This window comes from Castor canadensis, chromosome 4 (assembly GCF_047511655.1).
Source record: "Castor canadensis chromosome 4, mCasCan1.hap1v2, whole genome shotgun sequence".
Classification (NCBI taxonomy): Eukaryota; Metazoa; Chordata; class Mammalia; order Rodentia; family Castoridae; genus Castor; species Castor canadensis.
In genome coordinates, this window is record NC_133389.1 from 123,369,017 (window position 1) to 123,390,845 (window position 21,829).

At 37.6% G+C, this 21,829-nt stretch overlaps 1 protein-coding gene across 3 annotated transcripts in view; it reads right to left on the reverse strand.

The window, feature by feature from the left end:
• Positions 1-579: 579 nt before the first annotated feature.
• The window catches only part of Cfap210 (cilia and flagella associated protein 210), a 36,103-nt gene continuing 14,853 nt past the window's right edge, over positions 580-21,829 (reverse strand). Inside the window, exons 6-9 of one of the 3 annotated variants that reach the window (XM_074071056.1) lie at positions 17,090-17,229; positions 14,424-14,616; positions 13,617-13,781; positions 580-5,607 (exon numbers count right to left, since the gene is read on the reverse strand). In XM_074071056.1, coding sequence (XP_073927157.1) covers positions 5,263-5,607; positions 13,617-13,781; positions 14,424-14,616; positions 17,090-17,229 — 843 coding nt within the window. In that variant the 3' untranslated portion in view covers positions 580-5,262. Of the gene's footprint in view, positions 5,608-13,616; positions 13,782-14,423; positions 14,617-17,089; positions 17,230-21,829 lie in introns of those variants that run through there. The other 2 variants (XM_074071057.1, XM_074071058.1) reach the window with 2 other exon arrangements.

Below are 21,829 nucleotides of genomic sequence, written 5' to 3' on the forward strand. Positions count from 1 at the left end.
AGGGAGTTGTTGAGGGCGTTTTTTGTTTTCAGAGCTGAGGGTATGGTGGGGTTGATTTGTGTTTCTGCCTCTTTTTTTTTTTTTTTTTTAAAGCAAATTCTTGTTACCAAAAGCACATGCTGTATATTTCCTTCCCGCTTTGTGTGTTTATAGGATTTGAAAGATTGATAAGTGGACTGGGTGTTTCTCTGTGGGGATGTTCAAAGTTGTGGATGCTCTCTGACGGGAGAGCGTCACGAAGCCCGTGCACTTAGCTCACAAGTCACTGTGATGTATATTTTTTTAATGAAATTTAAAAATAAAATTGTCATCTCAATTGTAAAATTGGTTTCAAAATGCTGCTTCTCTTTATCATTAGTGACTATCAGACTGTTTTCTGCAAACTGCATTTTACAAAATTTAAACTTAAAACTGTATTAACTTTTATAGTTAAAACATTGTATTAAATAAAGTATACTATAAAACAGTTTGAGATTTGTATTTTTTAAAAAATTTATTGGATTACTCAACCTTTATTTTAATTAAAAGTTAAATAGTGAAAATGAACCAAGAAAAATATACTTTTATTGTACCCATGGAGATTTTTAAAAAATTTTTTATATATCTTGAGGAAACCAAATAGAGTGTTAACAAAACCTTCTTTAAGAATTTAGTCAGAATTGATGATTTCCAGGTTTGGGAATAAATTATAGTGTGCTTAAGCTTAACACTTCTGTCTGTAGCCTGTCTTTTGCCCCAATAAAGGTTTAAGGCTGAACTTGGAATATTCATTATTCTCTACTAGAATAATGAATTTGCTTTTTAGTCCCCCCACCCCAAATTCTCAACATTAGGAATACTCCAATATGTCCTGTGCCTGTCAGTTTTAATATAACCCTGATATTTGTGAAGTCATATAAATACTTAACAGGTCTAGGTTTTGTTTGATTTTATTTTAATTAGACATTTAAGGAAATGCATCTCATTGAGAGTTTGTCATTGAAAATGTGCATATATAAAAACATTCTGAACATTCTGTGGTTTGTGTGTTATCAGTTGAACATTATTAAGACTCAAAATTGGAAGTGTTTTTAAAATGCTTTATTTAGCCAGGAAAATATGTAAAATGTGAGTGCTACATACAAATTGTGCAAATTGTGTATTAAAGTACTTAAAAGCATCAATTTGCTTTTTCTATTTTTTAGATTTCACTTCCAAACATTTCATTACCTAGTATTATAATACCTTTTAAAGTGCTAATTCATAGTTTTTACACCTGGGTTTTCCCTTATCATCATCCTCAGCACGCAGTGCTTTGGTTCCACTTTATGTTGTTGCCACAGACTTTATCCATGGCTTTCTTACCACATTGGCACAGTGGAGGCATTTGTGTTTCTGCTGATCTGGATACTACTGAGTTCTTTTGATTAAATTGTTTTTGAATTTTGAGAACATTTGCAGAGCCTTTCCTTTGTTTTTAATGTATTCAATTCTAGTAGAAAGTCCAGCCCAATTGAAAGTAAAATAAATGTATACAAAATAAAGCCTGGTAAAGCTGTTTTGTATTATCCTTCACTCAGCTAAGTTGGCTATATACCATATTCATGTAATTACCATTTTGTACAATGGTTACTTGCTGTTTACAATGTGAAGATAGCTCTATCTTTAAAAAAAAGGCCAGATGCCAGTGGCTCGCGCCTGTAATCCTTGCTACTCAGGAGGCAGAGATCAGGAGGATCGAGGTTCAAAGCCAGCCCAGACAAGTAGTTCCGCAAGACCCTACCCTTCCCAAAAAAGGGCTGGTGGAGTGGCTCAAGGTGTAGGCCCTGACTTCAAGCCCCAGTACTGCCCCAAAAAGAAAGTGGTCCTAGGGTTTGAACCCTACCACTTGAGCCACTCTGCCAGCCCAAATTTTGGGGGTTATCAAACATGCTACACCCCCAAATCCTCTAAAATTAGTTATCACCACTAAATAGTATGCCTTTCTTGGTGCAGTTTGCCCTTGCATCTCAGTAATTTTGACATGGTGTTTTCTAAGCCAAAAGAAATAGCTAAAGTATTTATCCTAACAACATAGTTTTTTGTTGTTTTCCTTGGATAGAGGTTCTTGAGATGAAGTCCAGGATGGCCTTCAACTTGCCATCCTCCTGCCTCAGCCTCCTGAGTGCAGAGACAACAGGTGTGCAGCACCATACTTGGCTTGAGTTTTTTTAAATTCTGTGTGTGTGTGCACATGTGGTACTGGGGGTTGAACCCAGGACCTTGTGCATGCTAGGCAAACACTTACCCACTGAGCTGCATCCCCAGCCCTTAAAATTATTTTGTTCCATTCCTAACCACAGTTCATTGCTAGTGAGATTTGTGCAACTGTTGGTCATATCACAGTTTATCAAGCCTTGGAACCAGATTGGACACTGCTACCTTTTCTCCTATAGCACATTGATTTTAGTGTAGTGGACTTTTATCCCTGCCAGTGCTGCAAATGCAGTCTTACAAAGATGTCATCAAAAGGAGTGATGCATTTAATATGTTGAAGATCTTAAGCCATTAGTAATCTGTGGTATCCTGTAAGTGTCAGATATTGCATATTCCACTCACGGTTTTCGGTGTCCCATCAGCTGTCTGTGTGTTCACCATGGTCTCTCCAAGCATCTTTTTTTTTTTTTTTTTTTTTTTTTTTTGGTGGCACAAGGGTTTTAACTTATGTTTGCTAGGCAGGCAGGCCCTCAACACTTGAGCCACTCTGCCAGCACTTTTTTTGTTTCTTGGTTTTTTTTTTTTTTTTTAGATAGGGGTCTCCAGCAAACTATTTGCCCAGGCCCTGAGTTCAAGCCCCAGTACTGCAAAAAAGAAAAAGAATGAAATGGTGTAGCTGCTTAGAAAATGGCAGCAGGGCCTGGAAATGCATGCCTGTAGAACCAGCACTTGGGAGGCAGAAGCAGGAGGATCACCTGTTCCAGGCTAGCTTGGGCTACATATATCTATTCAAAAGTGAAGAAGACAAGCAATTCCCAGAATTTTTAAATAGGATAATGTGATTTGGCAATTCTGTTTCTGGATGTATATCCAAAAAAACAGCATCTCAAAGAGTTACTTGCACACCCATGTTTATATCAGCATTATTCACAACAGTCAAGGTGTGGAAGCAACCCAGATGTCCATTTATGAAGGAATGAATGGACAGTATGTATACATACAATGGGCTATTATTCAGTCTTAAAAGGAAGGAAACTGGCACATTACAACATTGAACACGGGACACATGCAAAGTAAAATAGTTATGAATAAACATGCTGAAGCCAAGTGTGGTGGCACACTCCTATAATCCTAGCACTGGGGACAGGGAGTGGAGGCCAGAGGCTCATGAGTTTAAGGACAGCCTGGACTTCATAGCAAGAGTTATCTCAAAAAAAAAAAAAAAAAGCATATACTGTCTGTGCTTACATGAGGTATCTATGTGATGAAATTCATAGTAACAGAAAATGGCTCCCACAAGTTAAGGAAAGTGGTGAACAGGAGTACTTGTTTAGTGGATATAAAATTTCAGTTGTGAGCCAGGCATTGGTGACTGATGCCTGCAATCCTAGCTACTCAGGAGGAAGAGATCAGGAGCATCCTACTCAAAAATACCCATCACAAAGAAGGGCTGGTGGAGTGGCTCAAGCAGTAAGAGTGCCTGCCTAGCAAGCAGTGTGAGGCCCTGAGTTCAAACCCCAGCGCTGCCAAAAAATAACATTCGATTGTGAAGGAAAGCAACGTCCAGAGACTGAATAGGAACGTGAGTATGCTTGACACTGCTGAACTGTGTGCACTTAGAAATGGTTACGATGGTAACTTGTTTTCTGTGCTTTACCACAATTTTTAAAATGTAAAGGGGCAAGGGAATGTAATTTATTAAAAAAAGAAAGAAAAGAAAAAAAGAACCAGCTGGGAGCCAGTGGCTGACATCTGAAATCCTAACTACCTGGGAGGCTGAGATCGGGAGGATTGCAGTTGAGGCCAGACTGTGCAAAAAGTTCATGAGCCCACATCTCCAACATAATAAGAGCAAAATGGACTGGAGGTGTGACTGAGGTGGTAGAGCGCCTGCTTTGCAAGTGCAGAGTCCTGAGAGGAACACCAGTTCCACCAAAAAAACCAAAACACTGAAAGTGTATATAAAGTTTGTGGCAAAACTACATGCAGGGTCATTCTCACCCTCTCTCTATTGAAACTGTATTCCTTACAAACTTTACTATCACTTTTACTACAAAGCAACAAAAGCCCCAAAAGACTACATGTAGAATTACTTTAAATGACTTCAAAACATGGTAATTTGCATGTCTAAGGAGGTGCCCTTTATAAAATAAACCACGGCTCAACTGCTCAGTAATCACACTGATAGTAACAATAGTGAAATGTTATTTGACACTAAAGCTTAAGAAATGAACAACAAAACAAGCATGAATTTCTCCTAAGAAAAGAACTATCTGGGTGGAATATTATTCAGCCATAAAAAGAATGAGGTAGGCTGGGCACAGGGGCTTACTCAGGAAGTAGAAATCAGGCAGACGGTAGTTGGAGGACAGTCTGGGCAAAAAGTCCAAGAGACCCCATCTCAACCAATTAAAAAACTCCCCGATTTGTGGGAAGTGTAAATATAAGCATCACAGTCCGGGCCAACTCCAGCATAAAACTGAGACCCTATTCAAAAAATAAAAGCAAAAAGGGCCGGGGGTGTGCTTCAGATGGTAGAGCGCCTGCCTGAGAAGCGCCAGACCTTGGATTCAACCCCAGTACCGCCAAAAAATAAAAAGAACCAGGTGTTGATAACATGGTACAGTTGACAAATCTGATATTAGTGACATAAGCCCGACACCAGAGCCCACAGCGATTCCACTTATTTGAAATCCACAGAACAGACAAATCCACGGAGACCAAGCAGTTGAGCGGGTGCCGCGCTGGGGAGGGGAAGGGGAGTGACCGTGTGATGGGTGCAGGGTTTCCATCTGACAGGAAACACTCATGAGTGAACAATACTGTCAATATACTCCTACCATGGGAAGCACATTTTTAAATAAAAGTTACATTGTGTATTTGTTTATCACAACAAAAAAAGGGAATCTGAATCAATAAAACCCTGGGCTTTTACATATACTCAATGGAAATATTGTAAAGTATCAAGTTAGTCATACTGAGATGAAGAGCAGTTTTACTAATAGAAATTATAAGTATATAATCCATTTACATTTGTAGCTCATATATGAGACAATAAATTTTGTCAGTCTTAAAATAAATTTTCTTCTACCATGTAAAGCCTAGCCGTCCCTTAGATTTCTGAAAATCGTTGTATCTCGCCCTCTGAGGGTTATAGAAAGGAAGCTGACCCCCAGTGCTATCATTTGCCTGGTAGCTGGGCTTCACCCCACTTCTGTCCACAAAGGCTGGCCCACGGCCACCTCCAGGTCCTTTCTGTGCAGCTTTTACGAGAGGATAGATATGTTTATTTCCTGATTCAGATTCAAATTTAATTACTTCTCTGGCATAATTCTGAAATTCTTTCTCCTTTTCAGCTGCGAGCATTTCAGTATGTCTCCAATAATCCAGTTCTTCTTGTTTTGCTTCTTTTGCATTAAACTTATTTTTTGCCTATTTAGGAAAGAAAGGAAATACAATTTAGTATCAGTTAAGAACATCAACTGTGGACTGATAGAATTGCTCAAGTGGTAGAGCACCTAGCTAGCAAGTGAGGCCCTGAATTCAAACCCCAATACTACCAAAAAAAAAAAAAAAAAGAACATTAATTTGCATTTGAAATTTGATATATATTGTATATATAAATTATAACATAATATGAAAGTAATATATCTAATATATAATATATATACATACACATATATATATTACATCTTCAAATGAAAATTAATGTTTTTTTTTTTGGCAGTACTGGGGTTTGAACTCAGGGTTTCATGTTTACAGAGCCACGCCTCCAGTCCATTTTGTTCTGGTTATTTAGAGATGGGGTCTCCAGAACTATTTGTCCAGGGAGCCTCAAACCACGATCCTCCTGATCTCTGCCTCCCAAGTAGCCAGGTGTGAGCCACCAGCTCCTGGCTACAAATTCTCATTTGACACCAACATACTGTAATTTATTTCATAAATTCTCCCATGCTTCTCAGAATAGTATGCTCAAAGTGTGGACCAATCACACTTACTTTAATTCGTAGCTTTATGTATTATAACTTTAAGCAATACAGCAAGATAGTTAAAAGCATAATATTAAATAAAAATCGAGTAGATGATTACTATTTGTATGTAAACTTTGGCAGGCATATAATCACTGCCCCCATCCACATAAGATCATCAGCAGTGAATATCTGAACTAAATTAGTCCAATTACATTCTCTGTTTTCCAAGAACTTGAAGTTGGAACAATGAGAGATATTTACCAATGTAAATTGATCAGGAATCCACTGTCTACCAATACTTTGTAAAATTTTTGTCTTGTAATGTTTATATTAATTTACACTGGATGAGATGGTTTTAATAGCTTTTCTGTGAAATTCTGGTTGACAACTTGTCATTCTGTCTTGTCAGAAGCATTATAAGAAATGCTGAGTTTGTAAAAATGTTTTCTCTACATAAGAATATATTTAATATTCATGAAAATATTTCTCAAAATCTAAAACTTTAACATAAAACCTAGTATTGTCCATGACTTGGAATTTATGAGGGAATGGAACAACCATATGAATGTCAGTATCAAATTTGTTCTACAATTTAAGTAAGCTTATGTGCTATTTGAGTTGGCAATAAAATATTAAGTGTTTAAAAAATAGAAAATAGTACTCAATGAGATTGGAAGTCAGAAAAGGTTAAAAACTATGGCATGAAAGGCAACAAGGGATATGCTAGTTTGGTAATAATTTGTAGAAAAATTGAGGAAACAGAACCACTTGAGGCACAGGAAGGAAGTGACAATGGAAAGAGGATTACTGTAGGCAAAAGATTAGTACCTCAAATTTCATATGCCCTGAGCATAAATACAAACTTATGTTTAACTGGGCATGGTGGTACATGCTTGTGGTCCCAGCTATTCAGGAAGCCGAGGTGAAAGGATGGCTTGAGCCAGGAATTCAAGGCCAGCCTGAGCAACACAATGAGACTATGCCGCAAAAAAAAAAAAAAGTGATTGGCACATAGTAGACTGAGTTATAAATACGTTGGAATGTTAAGTATTGCACCTAATGACTTTTACCTTTAATTGATTTGTACTTACAGTTTCAGAATATAGTAATATAAATCTAACCATATACTGCGTACAAGAGATGTGCTTTAAATTTAAAAAGTGAAGGAAGAGAAAAGAAATACCATACAAAGAGAAAGCAAGCAAGAGTGTCTGTAGTGGCCACATAAATATTAAGCAGTATAGACTCTAAAAAAAGACATGTGTATTGTGTGCACACACGTATTTATGGGGCTGGGTATCAAACCCAGGGTCTTCTGTATACTAAGCAAGTGCTCTATCACTTAGCTATACCCCTACCCCAAACAGACTTTAAAACAAGGAATAATGCATAGCAATGTGAGTGTATTTAATGCCACAGAACAGTACGGTTGAAATTGTTAAAATGGTACTTCTTTTAACAGTACTGGTGATTGAACTCAGGGCCTCATGCCTGTTAGGCGAGCTCTCTACACTTCAGCCACACTCCAGTACTAAAATAGTACATTTTATAATTTTTTGTTAGGTATATTCTAGAATAATAAAATCTTACCTACTGGCCTACCAACAAGACAAGAAATATTGCTAGGAGCAAAGACAGGCATTTCATAATGAGGAAAAATCAATGTAACAAGAATCAATCTACAACTATGAATGCATATTCATCTAACAACAAAGTTCTGTGATACAGGGAGCAAAAAATGCTAGAAATGAACAAATAAGTAACTCAACAAATATAGTGGAAAATTTCAGAACTCTTTCTTCTGTAAATGATGGAACAAACAGAAAACCAGTAGGACAGAGAAGAGGAAAATAACACTATAACCAACCGTGATCTAGTCAACAATCATAGAATTTAACCACAAAATACACATTCTTGTCAAATTTACATGGAACATTCACCAGGACAAACAACATGTTGGACCATAAAATGAGTCTCAATACTTAAAATGGAGTCATACAAAGACTATTCTCTTAACTACAATAAAATAATTACAAATAAAGAGAAAATATCTGAGAAATACTCAAATCTGTGGAAATTCAATCTTCAAATGAATGTAAATGAAAATATAACTCACTGAAACGTGAGATGCAAGAAAGCACTGCTTTATATGAAAAGTTATGGTTTCAAATGCTTTAATTAGGAAAGAAGAAAGGTCTACAGTCAATTATCAAAGCTCCAGCATAAGATTTGTTAGAAACAAAAAGAGAATAAGTAGAGTAAAAAAAAATCTAATAAAGATCAAAATGAAAATCAATGAAAGAGAAAATGGGCAGTTGAAAAAAATCAATAAAACAAAAATCAAATCATTGAAACAATAAAATTAATAAACCTTTAGTTATATTAAGAATGCACAACCAAAAATCTTTAAAAATCAACCCCAATACCACCAAAAGTATTTTTTTAAAAAGAATGTACAAAAGATTGAAAAAAGACACCAGTACAGAATCTATACACATTAAAAGTACACTAAAACACCATGAACCATTTTATAGAACTAATCAAACCAGCTAAGTAAACTGGCAAATTCTTTAAAAGACACAAGTTATGAAAACTGAATCAGGAAGAAATAGGAAACCCATAGTCTTATGTCAAGTAAATGAACTGAATTAATTTAGTCATCTCACCAGTTTTCCACTTAGAAAAGCCCAGGGTAAAGGGGTAAGGGAGAGTAAGTAAAGCACACCCACAGTGGGCATACATTGAGACACCCCTTTGAACACCAATTTAAATATTAATAATGAAAGACAGGACTGTAAAGTAGGTACAGTGTGTATGGGGGGTACTAGTGGGAGGGAGGAGGGTGAATGAAGGAGATTCGGGTGACAGTATATGGCAGATGGACTTTATATACCTATATGAAACAGAACTAAGAAACCTCTTGCAATTGCTTTAAGTTGGGGCGGGGAGGGGGGTCAAGTAGAGAGATGATGGGGTGATGTAACTAATTACAATATAAGTTTAATTGGAACTATGAATCCCCTCCTGTAGAATGAATATATTGTACTAAAAAATTGAAAAAGAAAAGGCCAGGCCCAGATGACTTCACTGGCAAATTGTATCAAGCATTTAAGAACTGACATCAATCCTCCATGAACTCTTTCAGAAAGTGGAAATGGAGAAGGAAGGAAAACCGTTCAGTGTGTTGGTGAGGCTGATGTTGTTCTAATAGGAAGGTAAAGAAACACCCCATCAGAAAAGAATGCCACTTTCTGCATGAAAACAGATGCAAAAATCCTTAACAAAATATTGCAATATAATTCAGGAATATATTTAAGTATAGACATAATTTGTAAAGCCAACCATGACTAAATAGGAATATAAAGTTGTTTCAATATCTAAAGTTGATAAAACACCAAACTGGGCCCATAGTCCCAGCTATTCAGGAGACTAAAACACAAGGATCGCTTCAGCTCAAAAGTTCAAGACAGGCCTGAGCAACATAGCTAAACCCCATCTCAAAAAAAAAAAAATAATAATGAGGCAAACCATATTAGTAGAATAACAGAGAAAAACACATAGGATCACCTCAATTTATACAGAAAAAGCATTTGACAAAATTTGATGCTCATTTATGCTAAAAACTCTCAGCAAGTTAAGAATAAAGAGAGACGGCTGATAGTTATCTATGGAAACCTATAGGAGACATCATGGCTTCATGGTGAAAGACACAATATTTTCTATTTAAGATTGGGGGTAGGAGAGGCTCTTACTATAGAGCCAAGGCTGGCCTTCAACTCACAATTTTACTATAGTCTCTCTAGTGCTAAGATTACACATGCACCACAATTCCCAGCTTTTTAATCAATAGTGTACTAGGTTCTACACAGTGGAGTGAAGCAAGAAAAAGAACTGACATACATTTGGAAAGGAAGAATTAAAACTGACTTTATTCACAAACAAAATGACTACATGTAAAAAGTTATAAAGAAATACCAAAAAGTTAATAGGCTTCAGGACACAAATCAATACACAAAAATGAACTGTGCTTTTACATGTTGTAAACAAATGGTCCAAATGGAAATAAAAAAAACAATTTAAATTATAAGGACATTTTAAAAAATAAGAACAGCCAGGCATGGCAGTACACACCTGAATTCTCAGCACTTGGGAGGCTGAGGCAAGAGGATCACAAGTTTGAGGCTACACAGCAAGACCTCATCTCAAAAAAAAAAAAGTAAAAGATCTCTACACCCTTAAACTACAAACACTACAGAGGAAAATTAAAGAACTAAGTAAATATACAATATTCATGAACTTGAAGGCCTGATCGTTATATTTCCCTAAAACATTTCTAATTCTCCCCCAAATTACTCTATATGTACTGCAATGCTAATAAAAATCCAGCAGACATTTTCTAAAAATTGACACATTGATTTTAAAACATATGTTGTAATTTAAAGAACCTACAACAGCCAAAACCATTTCTAAAAAGAACAAAGCCAGAGGACTTACACTACCTAATCTCAAAGATGTTCTGTAAAGTACAGACAGACACAGGGTGTGATTGTACAAAAAGACACAGGGCTAGGGATGGAGCTCAGTGCTTAGCGTGCACTAGGCCACAGGGCCTTGGCTTATTCCCAGCATGAAAGAAAGGAACGAAAGGAAAGGAAAACTCTTAGAACAAAACAGAGGAAAAACTCATAACATTAAATTTGGAAGTTATACCTTGGCCATGACATGAAAAGCACAAAGTAAAACAACCAAGAAAAACTAGAGAAAATGGACTTCATGAAAATTAAAACTTTTTTTACATCAAGGATGTCAACAGAGTGAAAAGGCAACCCATGGGATGGGATAAAGCATTTTAAAAAATCACACTCTGACAAGAGGTTACTGTTCAGGATATAAAAAAACAGCTAACGTGGCTAAGGTAGCCTGGCAGTAGAGTGCTTGCATAGGATGTGTGAGGTTCTGGGTTCAATCCCAGGGGATTTTTTTTTTTTTTTGGCAGTAGTGAAGATGGAACCTAGAGCCTTACACATGGTAAGCAGTGCTCTGCCACTGAGTATATCCCTTTAAACTCATTATGATATCTACAATAAACAAGAAAAAGAAAAGCAAGTGTTGTGCTCACTTCAGCAGCCCATATACTAAAACTGGAAAAAAAGCAACTGTTGATTGGAAAAAATGGAACCCAGCTAGTGGAAATATAAAATGGTTCAGCAACTGTGAAAAATAATATGGCAGCTCCTCAAAACACTAGACATAGAATCCACATTGGTGCTCAGGCCTGTAATCCTAGCTACTTAGGAGGCAGAGATCAGGATGATTGCTGTTCGAAGTCAGCCTGGGCAAATAGTTCATGAGACCCTATCTCAAAAATACTCAACACAAAAAAGGGCTGGTGAAGCACTGACGAATGGATTAAGAAAATGTGGTTTCTATACACAATGGAATTTTATGCAGCCATGAAGAAGAACGAAATGTTATCATTTGCTGGTAAATGGATGGAATTGGAGAACATCATTCTGAGTGAGGTTAGCCTGGCCCAAAAGACCAAAAATCGTATGTTCTCCCTCATATGTGGACATTAGATCAAGGGCAAACACAACAAGGGGATTGGACTATGAGCACAAGATAAAAGCGAGAGCACACAAGGGAGGGGTGAGGATAGGTAAGACACCTAAAAAACTAGCTAGCATTTGTTGCCCTTAACTCAGAGAAACTAAAGCAGATACCTTAAAGCAACTGAGGCCAATAGGAAAAGGGGAACAGGTAGTAGAGAAAAGATTAGATCAAAAAGAATTAACCTAGAAGGTAACACCCACGCACAGGAAATCAATGTGAGTCAATGCCCTGTATAGCTATCCTTATCTCAACCAGCAAAAACCCTTGTTCCTTCCTATTATTGCTCATACTCTCTCTACAACAAAATTAGAGATAAGGGCAAAATAGTTTCTGCTGGGTATTGGGAGGGGGGAGAGGGAGGGGGCGGAGTGGGTGGTAAGGGAGGGGGTGGGGGCAGGGGGGAGAAATGAACCAAGCCTTGTATGCATATATGAATAATAAAAGAAAAATGAAAAAAAAAAAAAAGGGCTGGTGAAGTGGTCCAAGTAGTAGAGCTCCTGCTTAGCAAGTGTGACATGCTGAGTTCAAGTCCAAGTACTGCCAAAAAAAAAAAAAGAACTCACATGATTCAGCAATTCTACTCCATCAGGACTCAGACATCTGAATTCACAGAAGCATTATTCGCAATAAGCAGAAGGTAGAAGACCATTCAAAGGTCCATGGGTGGATGGATGGACAAAGAAAATGTAGTGTATACACACAACGGAATATTATTTCAATGAGCCATGTACTGCTACCACACCCCTGAACTCTGAAGATGTGATGCTAAGTGAAATAAGTCAGACACAGAAAGGACAAATATTGTATGATCTGCTTCTATGAGGTACCTAGAACAATCAAATCCACAGAGACAGAAGGTAGAGCAGTGCTTGCTAGAGCTGGAGGTATGGGGACCAGGGAGTCACTACAGAATGGATGATGAAAATGCTCTAGAGCCAGGTAGTGGTGACAGCCAATGTGAATGTGCTAATGTCTCCAAATCGTGCACTGAGAAGCAGTTCAAACAGTGTCCGAGGTATAGCTTAGTGGTAGGGCACTTGTCTAGTGTGTGTGAGGCCCTGAGTTCAGTCCTCAGCACTGCAAAAAAGGGGAAAAAAAAGAAAAGGCTAGAAAATACAAACATTTCTGGATTCAATCCCCAGCATCACACACACAAAGGTTAAAATGGTAAATTTTAGGTTATATTTTAACATAATAAAAAAATAAACTTAAAAACTCAACAATAAAAAACTCCATTAAATAATTGGCAACATTTGAATAGATGCTAACACAGACATGAAAAGACAGGCATAGGGAAATGCAAGGTAAAGCCATGAGCTATTACTGCATTAGTTAACATTACAAGGTGACAACACCAAGTGTAGGCAAGGATGGAGAGCAACCTGCTCACATACTTCACTAGTAGGAATAGAAAGTGGTACTACCTATTTGGAAAACAGGCTTTAATCACAAATGATTGGGGTCAGATCCTCTGTCCGCCTTTTAGAATTTCTGCCATCCCCTCTCAACTCAACCCCAAAGCCCATGCGATCAAAGTCAACTTAGTTAAAATGAGGGGAAAAAATAAAACAAAGATAAGCATTACAGCCAGTCATATGCATTTATGTTTTCTTTTACTAAATATTTAGTGAACTACAATAGACATTGAAAAAGGATAACACATTTCTGTAAAAGAGAAACCTAGCATGGGAGCCTCAGTGCAGACAAAAGCAGAAAAGGACCTAACAGTTTTGACATATTTTATTGTGTCATAACCATAATGACCAACAAAGTAGACTGCTTGGGAGACACAATCAGCATGAATTCTGTATCACACAGTCATTGCTAAAGTCAGTGGAGATATTTAGGAATATTCACCATTTGTTGAATATGGGCATCTTGAACTTCTAGGAGTTCTTTATTAGCTTTGAGTTTTTTCTCATTTTCATGCTCCTGGTAAATCTGATCTGCTTTCATGATAGCCAGCAATTGTTCTTTAGACTCTAATTTTCTTTGTCTTTCTTCCTCCTCTTTGTTTTTCATCTGGATGTTTAAAAGTAAATAAAAAATTAAACCAGTTTGGCAAACACTCCTGATTAAAAAGGAACAGAGTTAGAATGCTCCAAGCAAAAAGTCAGCCAGGAGCAATGTGGGAGCAGAAAACTATCTATGTGCACATGTGTTGATGTGGCTGGGTTACTCTATTTCTTGAACATCAGGAAACACCCAATGAAAACACAAGTTGAGTGATACAGGACATGTCAGATGTTTTAAAAAAAAGAAAATATGGCTGGGCATGAATGGCACACACCTGTAGTCCAGCACCAGGGAGGCTGAGGCAGGAGGATCTGTTCTGAGGCTCTGTCAAGAAAGAAAGAAAGAAAGGAGAGAGAGAGGGGAAGAAAGAAGAAAGAAAGAAAGGGAGGGAAGGAAAAAGAAAGGGAGGGAGGGAAGAAGGGAGGGAGGGAAGGAGGAAATATAGGAAGAGAAAAGTAAGATCTTCTCATTTATAATTGTCATGGCATCTTCTGTTTGAAAATAGACATTGATTTAAAGAATATGGGAAGATATTCATGCATGCGTCTCACACCTCTGCTAGTTTCGGGTCAGAGAGCAGAGGGGTGAAGACCACATGGAGAAGTCTTAAACTTGTTTTTCTTTGTTTGTCATAATTGAATTGTTTACCACAATGGCTCTATGTTCCGCAATCGCTTTTAATTCTGCTTGAGTTTTTTCATTTTTTTCTTTTTCTCTTCTCTCCCATTCAGCCTCAGCTTCTGCAATATCTCCAGCAGTAATTAAATCTTCAGTACCAAGTTTCTCTTTCATTAGTTCACCCAGGAAGTTATTTATTCTTTCTCTCCGTTCCTCCATTAACCTACAACAAAACAACCATCCTTGTTAAATCTTCCTGACCAGATCTGTAATGGAGCCAGGGTGATTTCATCAGGGAGGCAGAGATATTTTACAATCCATAAAGTTAAGGGAGATCTACTGCTCCCTTTATATATTGACTTTTTCCAATGTATATTAATGTTATGTATTTTTATTTCCTGAAATAAGCAATTTGAGGAAATAAGCAATTTTTGTAACTAGAAAGTAACATATTCTAAAAAAATCCAAGGAGTAATGTGTGTAACATGGTCGTGTGCATGTATATGCATGTATATGTGTGTAGGAAAAAAGGTATTAAAATCTCCACAACTGAAAATATTTTAAAATACTTTCTTAGACTACTGTGCTTACTGTGAGATTCTAGGGGACAGGCACTGGCTGAGTTCTCTCTCTAGGCCAAGGTCAGCTATGTATCTGGCACAGAATAAAGAATAAATATATTTTGTTAAAGGTATGGGGGGAGGAAACTGAGCAAAGATATTTTAATTGATTGTGACAAATTCACTAACTTATTGAATGAGTTCACAAATCAATGTGAGAGATGATGAAAAGAGCACCTTGGAAGGCCCAAAGACAGTATGGTGTAAAGTGGAGAAAAGACATTTCTGTAAATAACCATGGAAGGCAAAAGGTGATACACGCCAGGAGAATGCTAAAAGTGATAGGACAGAGGAAGTGAAAAGGGAAGACTGGGCAAGGGGATGTTTCAGCTAGAATTGCAAAAACACTTTTTTTTTCTTTGCCCCACCTCCTGTACCACCATTACCAGGCTGTATTTCATTATATGACAAGCCCCAATGATGGACATTTAGGTTTTTACCCCAGTTTCTCGCTATTATAAACATGGCTGCAGGTAACATTCTTTTTTGCAAGGGGATGGCGATGAGACTGGGGTTTATACTCAGGGCTTTGTGCTTTCAAAGCAAGTGCTCTACCACGTGATCCACTCCTCAGCAAAAACACTTTCAAAGATGCAAAGCAGACTATGTACCAGACACTAGTCTAGGACTAGGAACATAGCAGTGAGTCAAAACATTGACAATTTCTACCCTCATGGACCTTTCATTATTGCTAGGGGAGAGGAACCACAGAAAAAAAATAATTAAAACTTACAGTACTATATGTCAACCAATGAGGAAAAGGAAAGCAATTGAAGTGACAAGCAACTGAGGAGAAAGTGTACAGTTTGGATTTGAAATGTCCCCCAAAGGCCAAAGTGTTAAAGGCCTGGTGTCATCCTGTGGGGAGGAGATGGTGGAGCCCTTAGTGGCCTAGTATAAGGAAGTTAGGTTAGTGGGGGCATAGCTGTGAACAGGATATTGGGACTATGGCTTTTCTCTCTCTCTCTCTCTCTCTCTCTCTCTCTCTCTCTCCATCCCTCTCTTGCACACGGTCATTTCTGAGGTGAGCAACTTCCCCCACGATATGGTGCCTTGACACAGGCCCAAAAGCAACAGGGCCAACCCACCATGGATTGAAATCTCCAAAACTGTGAGCCAAAATATCTCCGTATTTCTTACAGTGATGGAAAACTGACGAGGCATAGAGAGTGAAATTTTACTTTTTTTTCCTTTCTTTTATTTTTTTCTTTAATCTACAGGCTATAATTTTAAATAAGGTGATCAGGAAAATCCTCAATGAGAAAGTAATATTTAAGTAAAGGTCTGAAAGAGTTAATGAAGCAAGTTCTGTGTCCTCTGGAGGTGAACATTCCCCCAGAGTGTACAGGAAGTCCAGTGCAGGTGAGAAGAGGGAAGGAGAGTATAGTCAGAGAGGAGGTCTAAGAGATGGAGATGGGGCTAGCTGGGAACTGGGGTGCTGTGGAGCTTATGGATCGTTGTGGAGACTCTAAAAGAGATGAAAAAATGAGAGGACGTTGCACAGTGGAAAAGCATGATCTAGGGAGAAACACCCCACACTGAAATCCAGCCTCCCTGCCCTTCTTTCTCCACTCCATCCCAAACTTCCCACTCAGATAAGCAAGGACCTCCAAATCTGGGAGATACTTCATTTATAAAATCTTAGTTAATTCTCAATTGACTGAACACTGATGACTGCTCCCATCTTTCTGACATTCTCCTTTCTCAATGTTTCTCTGGTTTTCCTCCAATGCCTGGAAAGTATTCTCTGGTCTATGAAGTTTCCTGTGGACTATGCCACCTGTATTTTTTAGCTAGTCCCTGTAGGTGACTGCCACTAACTACCACTTATGTTTCAGGGGCTCACAGAGCTTTTTCCAGCTCGTCTCTCCTATAGCAGACTAGTATTTTCAACCATCCGCTGGAGAATCCTCAAGTCTTTTCATGCCCCAAACTGAAAACAACATGTCACTAAATGCCCTAGTCATAAATAAAGTGAGGCCTTTAGTCTTTCTAAAAACTACTCCCATAACTTTTGATTTATTATAAAATAATTTCATGCAGCATTTTATTATTATACAGATTTAAAAATTCTACCTTTGTGTTTCAGCTTCTTTTTCTCTCCCCATTTGTAAAAGATGCTTTTTTGCTTTGATAAATTTTCTAATCTTTTCATCTTCTTCCTCTTGCTGCTGCTGTTCTATAGCTTTGATGATATTTTTATCATTCATATGTTCCTTGGGCAAATAAATATATATTCTTTTGTCACAAAAATATCTTCCAACGTATCAATATCTAACCAGAACCTGTCAAATGGTCATAGCTTTTGACCCAGTTAATTTTCTGCTGGAAATGTATCCCAAAGAAATGATTAGAAATGTAAATAAAGGTTTACAAGCTATGTACTTCATCTCAAAGATATTTATAAATTAGAAACAATCTCTAAGTATTCAATGATAGATAAATGGTTAAATAAATCACAATCTCAATGACATAGGAAGATACAATAATCACTAAATGGGGAAAGAGCAGAATGTGAAATATTACATACTATATCGCAATTTCACACATACATGTAAACGGAAGAAATGGCAAACGCACAGCATCTAGGTATGAGATATTGATGACTTTTACATCTTAAGGCTTCTCTTATTCTTTTCAAATACCTCATTTCTTTAAAAATATCATTAAAATAATTGTATAATCATATGAATTACATTAAATATACATGATTTTCAGTTAATGTTTGAATACTTATATAGTCACATGGTTTAAAAAATAAAAATATTTTTAACATAGACAATGTAAAATGTCCTTCTACCTCATTCCCTATCTGCTTCTTCCAAACCCCTCAGCTAGACTCAAGCACTGTTACTAGTCTCTTGTCCAGGATTTCTTTTTGCATATACCTAGAAGAAAATATAGATGTATATTCTAACATAAAATTAAAAAAATTTTAAAACATAAAATAAAATCTGCTCCTATCAGCATACATTCTCTGATACCTAACTATTTAGCCATAGTAAAAATAGTTACCTTTGAACACTAATAGACATATTAGTGTATCCTATAAATAGAAACCAATTTAAGGTAAACGTTGTCAGGCACAGCATTCAGTCTTCCAATGTATTTAAAACTTAGGGTCTCCTATATGCAAGCACTCTTAAATATTCATCTATTTTGTGGGCTATATTTTTTCTTTTTTTCTTTCTCTCTTTTTGGTGGTATTGGGTTTGAATTTAGGGCCTTGGGCTTGCTAGGCAGAACTCTTCCACTTGAGCCACGACTCCAGCCCTTTTTGGGTTTTTTTGGAGATAGGGTATCACATTTATTCCCAAGCTGGCCTGAACCACAATTCCTATTTATTTTTCCCATGTAGCGGAGAAGACAAGCATGAGCCAACATACCCAGCTTTTATTGGTGGAGATGGGGCCTGGCGAACATGTTAGCTGCTCTGGCCTTGAACCACAATCCTCCTGATCTCTGCCTCCCAGGTATCAGGGATTACAGGTTTAAGCCACCATGCCAGCTACATAGGCTTTTAATTAAATTAGTTAATTAATTTTGCAGTCCTGGGGTTTGAACTCAGTGCCTTGTGTTTGCTAGGCAGGTGCTCTGCCACTTGATCCACTCCTCCAGACCTTAGGATGTTAATTTTTAAAGGCTGCAGTCTGGTTAGGAGATATATTGGTCAATATGAGAACTACTGAAAACATCAAACTGTTGTAAGTTATTCTTTTGAATGATTCCTTACAAGTTTTATTTTGCTGCTTTGTTCAAGTTTACCGTAATACTCATATAGACTCTTTATGACAGGAAATGATAACTTCACACAGATTTACTTCTCACTTTTAAACACTGAAAACTTCAACTCAAGGTCAAATGGACAGTAAATGGAAGTTAGCATTCAAAACTAGGGTTATCTCACATAGTGTGACTGAGAAGAAAAATGGCTGTACCCTTGAACCAAGAACAAGAACTTATGAGAGAGGAGCAATAATATTACAAGTAAAACTCTTAGAAATTAGACCTGACAGCTAAAATTTAAAGATTTAGTGGCTTGGGGTGTAGCCATGTGGCAAGAGTGCTCACCTAGCATGACTGAGGCCTTGGGCTGGAACCCCAGCACACAAAAACTTTCAACAGAAGGCTTGGAATATAAAGTTGAGAATAACTATAAGAGTAGGAAAAAAATGGCAGGAAAAATTAATTGCCTAGACAAGATTCTTTCTTCTCTTCTTCATTGCACAGACATCATTCAGGGTGCGAACATGTTCAGCTAAATAAAGATATTTCTAAGTTTTCTTTTCAGGTAGGTGTCCCTAAATTGTAATTAACAACATTCAGCAGAAATTGTTATGTGGGATAGAACAGAGAGGGCACTACTTTTTTGGTTTTAATGAAATAGGATCTCACTGTATTGCTCAGGTCTGAACTTCTGGGCTCAAGTGATTCTCCTGCCTCAACCTTCTGAGTAGCCGGGATTAAGGCATCCACCACCATGCCCAGCTGTGACACTACATATTGACCTTCATCTTTTCTTTATGAATGTGAACATGAGAAAGAATGGGGCTCCCTCCCCATTCGTGAGGACAGATACAATCTGTTTTAAGCGTAGCAGTGGCTCAAGTGGTAGAGCACCAAGCACAAGACCCTGAGTTCAACCCCCAGTACCATTAAAAGAAAAAAAAAAAAGAATATCAGAGTGAAAAAAAAGAAGTTTCTCCAGTTCCTGTTGAGCCTGGAGGAGCTGCAGCAGTCTTGGAGTCAGCACTCCTGCACTTTCACTCCACACTTCTCTAAGCTGCTGTTATTTTGAGTATCTATCAGAATGGTTCTAGAACAGTAGACAAAGTAGATGTTGAATGCTCCCAAAGCCCATGTGTTAAGGGCTTGCTCCCCAGAGTGGCATTATTGGGAGGTAGTGGAACCTATAGGAAGTAGACATGTGAGAGGTCCTTAGGTCATTGGGAGCATGTCCTCAAAGGGGGCTGTGGGCTCCTGCCCCTCCTCTTTCTATGTTGGTTCCTAGCCATGAGGTGAGAAGTTTGCTCCCCACAGTGTCATCTGGCTCCCTCACTGGAAGCTGAGAACAAGGGATCTGCCTGACCTTGCACTGAAACCTCAAAACTGTGAGTCAAAATCAACCTTTTTTCCTTATAAGTTAGTTATCTCAGGCATTTTGTTATAGTGATAAAAAGCTAACCAACACAAAAATTATTCAAGTAGAAATAAGACAACAAAAGATCTTATTTTGAAAGAAATAAGATTTTCCAGATTGAAAGCATCAACAGAGGACTAAGCAAAATGAATGAGAATTCTGAGGCACGTCTTTGTGAGACTTTACAGCACCATAGATACAGAGAGGGAGGGGAAGAGGGAGAGAGAGAGAGAAAGAGAGAGAGAGAGAGAGAGAGAGAGAGAGAGAGAGAAACTATCATACACATTGGATGAATACCATAAATGGTGTCATTTACTGTTTCTCAGTAGCAATACTGGATTCTAGAGGAATATGAAACCATAAATACAAAATTCTGAATTCTGAACCCAGGATTCTAATTCCATATCCAGTCAGATTATAAATCAGGTACAACTTTAGAAGATAAATTTTTCAGATAATTCAAAAATTTTATCTTCCATGTCCTTTCTCAGAAGCTACTCAAAGATGTATTTCGGCAAATTGGGAGGTAAACCAAGAAAAAAATGAGGCATCAGATTGAGGAAGTAGGAGGTGTGGCACTGGGACATCCCAGGATGCCAACTGTGCTGCAGGCCTAGGGAGCAAACAGATGGAAGGAAGGGAAGGATGGAGGACTCTGGAGGATAAGCTTCAAGAAAAACAGCACAGGTAATTGAATGTCACTTAGTTGAACATTTAAAAACTCGTATCGATATACATTTGGCAGAACTTATTGAACACTAGGGAAAACTGAAGTCAACAAAATCAAATTTTAAAAGGGTCAAAAAACTGAGTCATCAAAGCAAATGAATTCAAAGACAATTATATTAACCACAGAAAAATAAACGTTTATATTAGGTGTGGTGCCCACCTATGATCCCAGCACTGGAGGTGTGCTGAGGCAGAAGGATAGCGAGTTTGAGGTTGAGCCACACAGCAAGTTAAGGCCAGTCTGGACTACTACACGGTAAGAACATGTCTCAAAAATAAATAAAATAAAAATGAACATTTATATAATCAAAGAAATGTAATCATAGTATATTAATTGGCTTGGCAGAGGAAAATATTTATACAATCACAATAATGATTGAGGTAAAATTGTTACATTATTTTGGGAGTTGAGGAGGATGAGAAGGGAGTGTGAAAAAAAAAGAGCTAAGTCCGCAACCATCAGGACAAAAGGCAGAAAGTGCCTAAAACTGAAAAATCAATATGCATATCTTTTACAACCTAATATATATTTTAAAGTCTAAATATAGAATACTTAGAATGCAATTCCTCCCAGAAGAAATGGCTAAAAGAACTTGGAGATGGTTGCCTCCAAGGGATGAAGCCTTGAACAGCTACTCTTGTTTTGAGCCTTTTGGTGTGTGATGTTCTAATTCTGTGTATTATTTAAGAACAAAAACATTTTTTTTAGGTTGGGTGGCTGTAATCCTAGCTACTTTGGAGGTTGAGATCAGAAGATCACAGTTCAAGGCCAGCCCAGGCAAACAGTTTGTGAGACCCTATTGCCAAAATAACCAGAGCAAAATGGGCTGGAGATGTGGCTTAAGTGGTAGAACGCCTGCCTAGGAAGTATGAAATCCTGAATTCAAACACTAGTCTCACCAAAAACAATAAGTTTTAAAGAAAAACATAAAAGTTATAAAAAATAA